The sequence below is a fragment of the Neofelis nebulosa genome, chromosome 10 (genome assembly GCF_028018385.1).
Source record: "Neofelis nebulosa isolate mNeoNeb1 chromosome 10, mNeoNeb1.pri, whole genome shotgun sequence".
Taxonomy (NCBI): domain Eukaryota; kingdom Metazoa; phylum Chordata; class Mammalia; order Carnivora; family Felidae; genus Neofelis; species Neofelis nebulosa.
In genome coordinates, this window is record NC_080791.1 from 100953006 (window position 1) to 100962205 (window position 9200).

At 36.5% G+C, this 9200-nt stretch overlaps 2 protein-coding genes across 2 annotated transcripts; one reads left to right on the forward strand and one right to left on the reverse strand.

The window, feature by feature from the left end:
• Window positions 1–221: 221 nt before the first annotated feature.
• LOC131488806 (olfactory receptor 4P4-like) lies at window positions 222–1215 on the forward strand. The gene has a single exon (XM_058690645.1). It carries the CDS (start codon window positions 222–224, stop codon window positions 1158–1160), a length of 939 nt encoding a protein of 312 aa, XP_058546628.1. The 3' UTR covers window positions 1161–1215.
• Window positions 1216–5851: 4636 nt separating this feature from the next.
• LOC131486655 (olfactory receptor 4P4-like) lies at window positions 5852–6790 on the reverse strand. Its single transcript, XM_058686549.1, has one exon. The coding sequence runs from the start codon at window positions 6788–6790 to the stop codon at window positions 5852–5854; it is 939 nt and encodes a 312-aa protein (XP_058542532.1).
• Between the last annotated feature and the right edge of the window lie 2410 nt (window positions 6791–9200).

A 9200-nucleotide genomic window follows, 5' to 3' on the forward strand; every position in this document is an offset into this window, starting at 1 on the left:
TTCACTCTACAAAGTAACCTGATCTGTTAAATTATATGTTAAGCCTATTCATAAAAGCTTAGAAGTACTTTAAAATGTACTATAGGAAGCTGATGAGATAAATGAATTTATTTTTACAACACTCATTCGAATCCACACCATGCTCAGTCAATATTTCCCATGAGGACTTGTCATTTTTCTTTTTTTCAGGAAAACCTGTTGAGACTTAACTGCATTAGACCATGGAAAATATGAACAACGTCACTGAATTTGTTCTGTTGGGACTTTCCCAGAACAAGAAAATTAAAAACTTGTGCTTTCTACTATTCTTATTTTGTTACGTAGCTATTTGGATGGGAAACTTGCTCATAATGATTTCTATCACATGCAGCCCGCTAATTGACCAACCCATGTATTTCTTCCTTAATAACCTTGCGCTCTCAGATCTGTGTTATACCTCAACAGTGACACCCAAGCTAGTCACCGACTTGCTGGCAGAAAGTAACATGATTTCTTATACTAGCTGTATGGCACAGCTTTTTACCATGCATTTCTTTGGGGGGATTGAGATCTTTATCCTCACAGCGATGGCCTATGACCGCTACGTGGCCATCTGCAAGCCCCTGCACTATACCATCATCATGAACAGGCAGAGGTGTTATACCATAGTCACTGCTAGCTGTACCGGGGCATTTCTGCATTCTTTTTTCCAGTGTCTCCTTACCATCAATTTACCTTTCTGTGGCCCCAATGAAATAGATCACTACTTCTGTGATGTGTATCCTTTGCTGAAACTGGCCTGCACAGACACCTACCGAGTTGGGATCCTAGTGGTTGCCAACTCAGGCATGATGGGCTTGGTGACCTTTGTGGTCTTGGTGCTGTCTTACTTGTTGATTTTATACACCATCAGGGCTTACCCTGCAGAGAGCCGCACCAAAGCACTTTCCACCTGTAGTTCCCACATCACAGTTGTTGTTCTGTTCTTTGTGCCTGTTCTCTTCATTTACATTAGACCAACCACAACTTTCCCGGAAGACAAAGTGTTTGCTCTCTTCTACACCATCATTGCCCCCATGTTTAACCCTCTCATTTACACATTCAGAAACGTGGAGATGAAGACTGCCTTGAGAAAAGTGTGGTGCCAGAAACTATGTTTTATTGGAAGGCAAATCATCTGAAAGGCATTTTCCCTCCTCATTACATATCTTACTTACGTGACATTCATTGTCTTGAAAAACCGTGAACTCTGCTCTAAGAAAAATAAGCATAGACATTGGTGTCAGTGATATTCTCTCTACTTAAGTTCATTAAATCATGAATTTTGCTCTAGGAAATATAAGCATAGACATTGGGGTGACTGCATTAATATAATAATTTACCTTGAAATACTTTCTTTTTTCTTTATTGTTTCTTATTTTTATTTTTCCCTTGTAATCTGAGTCCTCATTTCCTTGCTGAAGTTCCGTTACACTTTTCTTTGATATATTTTTCCTTTGGATTCTGTCCATAAGTTGCTAACTGAAAGTCCCCTTTTCTAATCTCCCTATACTTTGGATTCATGAATGAAATCTTCAGATGTACATAAACTGCAATCCTATTAATCAGCCCAGACATAAACGGTCCTCCCTGTGTTCTCATCAAAAAGGAACATCAGAAACTTAGAATCATGTTTTCCACTTAGCTCTTTAGTTTCCATATTCATTGCAACAATTTAAAAAGCAAATACTATTTAAATAGGGTCTAAGGAATAAAAACATTATTTATGTAAGGAATAATGGTTGTATAAAAACCCGAAGAGTTTTTCTAAAATGACTTAATTAGATCATTTAAAAATCACAGCATTTTAATAATTACAGAAATACTTGCTATAAAAATCCTCTTTATATTGTAATAAAAAAGTGGTATTGGTAATAAATAAGGTAGCTACATAACTCATTCTCCAAACTGAGCCTCATTTGAGTGTAAAATGGGGGTCTACTGATACTTGTGCTGACACAGCAGACATAAAATGAGATTGCACCAGGAGAGTAGGATGTTTGGCTACTTTTAAATGTCTGAGATGTATGGATGCCTTAGACAGAAAGGCTAGTGGCAGTTACATTGTAGAATCTCCACTTAATATTACTTGGGGCCAATGTGACTGTAAAAACCAATATAAATTCTGGCATTGAAACTGCTTGTTTCAACATGCTTAATTTATTTAATTTAAGAATATGCTTAAATTTATTTTTTCCATTGCCATCAGAACAAAAACTATAAATTTCCAATTTCTATAGAGCATCTATAGCTCTGGATATCCATTGATGTCTGCAGAATTGAAAAGTTCTTCAAATAATTGAAGTAAATAACTGTTTTTGTCTTAATTATTTAATGAAGTTAGACACATTGGACATCATGAAAGTGGAACAAACATTATATTGCACAGCTTAGGGGGGAAATGAACAGAGACTGAATATATAAACAAATACATAAATAGAGCAGCAAAAAAAAAAGTCATAGCACAGTGTACAATGAAAAATTTTAGGGAGTTCAAATGGAAAGATATGATTGGTTGTTAACCAACTTGAATTTAAATAAGTAAATTTAAAATAAAAACTAAACTCTAATTCTCTGAAAAAAAAATGACTGGAGAGCTGTCTTCAGAAAGGGCATGTTTGTAAAGGTATTAAAATTTTGGGGCGCCTGGGTGGCTCAGTCGGTTGAGCGGCCGACTTGGGCACAGGTCATGATCTCGCGGTCCGTGAGTTCCAGCCCCGCGTGGGGCTCTGTGCTGACAGCTCGGAGCCTGGAGCCTGTTTCAGATTCTGTGTCTCCTTCTCTCTCTGACCCTCCCCCATTCATGCTCTGTCTCTCTCTGTCCCAAAAATAAATAAACTTAAAAAATAAAAAAATTAAAATTAAAAAAAAAATTTAAGACAATTGTTACTAGAGCAATTGATAAACTAACTGGATCTTTAGTGAAATTCTTATGCAGCCTACATCATGACACATGTCAGTTTATACAAGTTCATTAAAGGTAACTCTTGGAGTAGTAAGACAGCTATTAACAAATGCTTTATTTTTAACACTTGATTTTGGTTTAAACTCTTAAATTTATTGTCTAATGAAAATTACTTTTGATTATATGTAACTAGTATTACAAAGTAAAATAATAACAGAGATGACAATTATGATTCAAGTGGTGTCTTATAACACTCAAAATAAAAAAGAAAATACGACGTTAGCAACATAATTAAGCATGTGAATGAATAATATCTTCCTACATGAGAGACCCTGGAAAGACAGCTAGTCTTTCCTCCTCTTTTTCTTCTTCTGTAAAATGGAGATAATAGTAACTGCCTCATAAGGTAATTATAAAAATGGAAGGATATGAGTATTGTTCTTAGAAAAGAAACTGCTCAAAATAATTTTTATTGTTGTTATTATCCCCTAGCATCTGTAAATTAATTTCTGTGGAACATTCAAATTAAAACATTTTAACATAAATATTTGATTTTATACTTTGAAATTTTTATTTTAGGACTATAAGCATAATGATTTTTGTGACTTATGTCCATACATGTGTAAGTAACATTATAATAAAGCATGATTTCAGCCAACACAAGTTATTTTTGAGGATCTTTTTCTTAAAAAGCTCTAAAACTGAGGCTCCTTGGTAGCTTGGTCAGTGAAGTGTCAGACTAGATTTTGGCTCAGGTCTGTAACTCACAGTTCATGAGTTCGAGCCCCACATCAGGCTCCACGCTGGCAGTGTGGAGCCTGATGGGGATTCTCTCTCTCTCTCTGCCCTCCTCAGTTCTCTCTGTCTGTCTCTCTCTCTCAGTAAATAAATAAAAAATTTTTTTTAAAAAAAAGCTCTAAAACTTTAATTTTGAATTAATTATCTAATTATTGGCTTATTTTACAGATGAGTAAACTGAAATTTAGAGGTTACAAGTTTTCTAAGCATCAAACTGGAACCTAAAGAGGCAATTACATAGTTGGGTAAAGAAAAGACTTTTGGGGTGCCTGGGTGGCTCAGTCAGTTAAGAGTCCGACTTTGGCTCTGGTCATGATCTCACAGTTCATGAGCTCGAGCCCTGTGTCAAGCTCTATGCTGACAGCTCAGAGCCTGGAACCTGTTTCAGATTCTGTGTCTCCTTCTCTTTCTTTCTCTCTCTCTGAGCCTATTTCAGATTCTGTGTCTCCTCTCTCTCTCTCTCTCTCTCTCTCTGTCTCAAAAAGAAATACATATTATAAAATTTTTAAGAAAAGAAAAATAAAAATAAATTCTCGTATAAATTGATGTCAACAGTCAAAGTTTATCAGGCTTGCCAGCAAGAGGGAAATTTTCACACTAGCCAGATCAAGATTTCACTTTTTTTTGTCTTTTTTTTTGATGTTTATTTATTTTTGGAGAGAGTGTGAGTGGGGGGAGGGTCAGAGAGGGGGACGGAGGATCCAGGATCCGTAGCAGGTTCTGCGTTGACAGCAGCAAGCCTCATGCAAGGCTGGAACTCATGACCATGAGATGGTGATCCGAGCTGAGATCGTGACCTGCACCAAAGTCAGATGCTTAACCGATGCAACCACCCAGGTGCCCAAGAGTTCACTCTTGATGGTGTCATGTATAAAAGAAAAGGTAGAAGGGGTGCCTGGGCGGCTCAATCAGTTAAGCATGGGACTCTTGGCCTCAGCTCAGGTCTTGATCTCAGGGTCGTGAGTTTAAGCCCTGTGTTGGGTTCCACACTGGGTTTGAAGCCTACTTAAAAAGAAAAAAAAAAAAAGGAAAAGGAAAGGAAAGGAAAGGAAAAGACAAGGAAAAGAAGAGGAAAAGAAAAGAAAAGAAAAGAAAAGAAAAGAAAAGAAAAGAAAAGAAAATAGAAGACGACAGAGTCAGATAAGATTTTCAGACTAGATACAACTGAGGAATGCCTTGTTTAAAAAAAACAAAACAAAACAAAACAAAACAAAAAACCACATAGTTGGGTGAGTGAATCCAACTTCTCCAAAGATACACTTCTTTCCATTAACTTTCATCAGAGAACTGCTTCAACATTCCATTCCCTTGTACTTGCTGACTCACTCTATCATTTATCATTTATCCATCATCTTTCTCTCTCTTTTTCCTATCAGCATCCCCTACCTATCCCATCGGTAAACCTGCTCTATATTTTATATGAAATATTATTTTAGGATTATTTTAAACTTGAATTTAGATAGTAAGTGAAAATCTTTTACTTTGAAAAGGTCCTTAGTTTTGAGAGATTTATATTTTCTTCCTTCCTACAGTACAAGTAGTTGTGGTTACTCCTTGATTATATATATTTTATGTCAAACCAGTTAAAATAGCCTGAATTCAGCCATACTAATCTTTGCTACCCATACACATTTTGGAGTATCTTGTCTGGATGATTGGATCCAGGGTAGAATCCTGTCTTGTCTGGATGAAGCCAGAATATTTAGAAGTAGTCTAAATAAGCAGAGAAGGTACATATCAGAAGTATCGAATGTCTAAGTAGGTCATTAAGCCATGAAGGTGGTTCCTATAAGGGATGAGAAGCAGAGCTATGTGACAAGATATTTGTAAATTCATTCAATAAATATTTATTGAGCTCCTATATGTGATACAGACTTTGCTGGCTACTAGGAAATTAGCAGTAAAATAAATACGATATGCCCTTACTTTCATGGAACTTAAAATTTAGCAAAGCAAGAAAACAAGGGAAGCACACCCGGAAAGGAATATGAAAGAGTAATCCACTGATGGCGTTTTGCTGTTTAAGGCTTGCCTTTTGCATGTTGTGACTGATTTTGCCATTGGCAAAGAAACAGAGAAAGGGGGTGTGTGATGAGATGATACCCATTTACATTTAAAGATGACGAGCCTTCAAATCATTGACTTCCCTTTCCAAAACCTTGCACCGCACCAAACTTTCCTTATGGCATTTTTCATCTCTGTGTTTCTAAGTGTGTAGATAAGAGGATTGAGCATGGGGACAATAATTGTGTAGAAGAGTGTGAACACTTTATCTTCCGGTAAAGTTGTGGCAGGTCGAATGTAAACAAAGATGACGGGTGCAAAAAACAGGATCACAACCGTGATGTGGGAGCTGCAGGTGGAAAGTGCCTTGTGGCGGTTCTCTGCAGAATATGCTCTCACATTGCATAATATCATGAAGTAGGAGGCCATCAAAACCACGAAGATCCCCAGTCCCATCAGGCCGGAATTGGCAATGACTAAGAAACCAATTTTGTGTGTATCAGTGCAGGCCAGTTTCAACAAAGGATATACATCGCAGAAATAGTGATCTATTTCATTGGGGCCACAGAATGGCAGAAAGATTGCAAGAAGAAACAGGCCAATGGAATGCAGAAACCCACCTGCACATGATGCTCCGAGAATTGAGTTACATCGTTGTCTACTCATGAGGATGGCATAATGGAGTGGTTTGCAGATGGCCACATAGCGGTCGTAGGCCATTCCTGTGATGATGCAGACCTCGACCCCCCCAAAGAAGTGTGTGGTAAACAGCTGTGCCATGCAGTTTTGATAGGAAATGACCTTCTTCCCTGTCAGTAAGTCAGTCATTAGTTTGGGTGTCACAGTGGAGGTGTAGAGGAGGTCTGAGAGGGCAAGGTAATTAAGGAAGAAGTACATGGGCTGGTTAATTAGCTGACTGTAGGTGATAGAAGCCATAATAATCAGATTCCCCAACCAGATAGTGAGGTAACAGAGTAAGAAAAATAAAAAGCAGAGGATCTGGACTCTTTTACTCTTAGAAAGTCCCAGGAGAATAAATTCAGTAACATTATTCCTATTTTCCATGATCCGATGCTCCAGAAAGGTATCTGAGAGGACAAAAGTAATGAAGCAAATAATTGATGAGACAATGGAAATCTAATATTCAATTAAAATGGCCTGATGCATATTTTAAGACCTTAGCCATTTGGAGATCCACTGAAATCACTCATTCATTTAACAAAATCCTTTTAAATATCTAGTGCCAATACTCGTCCAAAAACTTTGGATAGCATGGTGAATTAAACAAAGTCCGAGTTTTTGTGTAGTTTACATCCTTTTGTGAGAAGACAGGAAATTATGCTCCCTAAGAATAAAAGGGGGATATCTAATAGTGTTAAGTATTTATTCCAGTACTAAGTCAAAGTATATGTATTAATGTAAATAGTGTTAAGTGTTAATTCCATCAATGTTAAGTAAATATAATGCGTAATTTTAGGAGGTAAACTGGAGAATTTACTTGAACAGATGGTTTCTAATGAGGTCACAAAAACGGTGGGAGGGCATGTGAGTGATTTATACAATGCATATAATCAATGTTAAATAGATACTAACTAAAAAAAACTGGAGTCGCTTGGGTGGCTCAGTCGGTCAAGTGTTCTACTTCAGCTTAGGTTGGGTCATGATCTCACGGCTTGTGAGTTTGAGCCCCGCCTCTGGCTCTGTGCTGACAGCTGAGAGCTTGGAGTCTGCTTCGGATTCTGGGTCTCCCTCTTTCTCTGCCCCTCCCCTTGTGCTCTGTCTCTCAAAAATGAATAAACATTAAAAAAAAAAAAAAAGAAACAACTGGCAAGTACACAGTTTGCTAGAGGCTTAAAGGAATAACAAGACTAGAAATGACCATTAATCCACTAATCAAGTAATTCATGATAGAACTAAAGAGGAAGTTATTTTTCTAATTTGCCCTGTAGTTTTGAGGGGTTTATAAGAGAAAATAAGTATAGAAATTACTCCATGAAATTTTTGTATTACTTAAGAGTTCTTTGTAGCATAATGTAGCTATGTTCTGCTTTTCCTATTTCTTTCTCTTGCAGGATTATAAGAAAACCAACCTTACTTTTAAAATTTTCTTGTTGGTTCAATAATTTTTATTTTATTCTTTTAAATGTTTATTTATTTATTTTGAGAGAGAGAGAGAGAGATAGGGAGCACCCGAGCAGGGGAGGGGCAGAGAGAGAGGGAGAGAGAATCCCAAGCAAGCTCCATGCTGTCAATGCAGAGCCTGATGTAGGGCTCAATCTCATGAACCATGAGATCAGGACATGAGCCAAAATCGGGTTGGATGCTTAACCAACTGAGCCACCCAGACGTCTCTGGGTCAGTGATTTTTAAATGAATTAAAACATGTTTATACATCACTGATATCTTCTGCTTTTCTGTTAAATTGGATGTATTCTACTACAAAAGAAATTAAACTTAACAATAATTAAGAGCCATGTAATTGAAAAATATTAATTTTAGAATTAATACTTAGGAGTCAATGGTGCTTCCTTATAAGAAATATATATCCAAAGTGCAAACATTCTTTAGTTTATATCGTTATGTTATATCCAAGATAAATTAATTTAAATATTTGAGTAAATTATTAACAATGGCTATTTCATGATAATTACACTACACAGATTTTAGTTTTCCAATTTATACTTTTTTTATTACCCAAAACTTTTACCATGAACTTCTATTCATTTTTAGAAAAAGATATATTTTATAAATAAGTGTATTTTATACATCTAATGTTTATGATGTAAGTGAGTTTGAAAGTGTCTTTGTAAATTTATCCTTTTATCCTGTCCATTTATCCTTTAAATGTAGTTTAAAATATTGAAGGATTATGCCCACTAGATTCTGGAAGCCCACTTAGATTTTTATAGGAAATTGAGGCCAGGGGTCACACTGAAAATTATTTATCCTTAAGTGAGAATTTATTGAGAAACAAAAATGTTTTGATTTTTATCAGGTTTTTTTTTAGTTGAACGATAACACCCACAAATTTGCTAAATAAAAGGAATGTTTCAATTCTGTGTCAATAATACCAAAGATCTTGCAATGTCAGACAAAGAAATAAGGATTCAGAAAATGCCAAAGCATTACACAATTTTAAATACTGTTGTCACAAGACTGTGACTCAGCATGGGATGAAGAAATGATATGAAGGGCGCCTGGGTGGCTCAGTTGGTTAAATGACTGACTTCGGCTCAGATCATGATCTCACGGTTTGTGAGTTCAAGCCCCGCGTCGGGCTCTGTGCCGACGGCTTGGAGCCTGGAGCCTGCTTTGGATTCTGTGTCTCCCTCTCTCTCTCTGCCCCTCCCACGCTCACGCTCAGTTTCTCTCTATCTCTCAATAATGAATAAACATTTTAAAAAATTTAAAAAAAGAAATGATAGGAAGATCAATATAAATTTCTTTTGAATAACTCCATATTTTTTCTACTTAT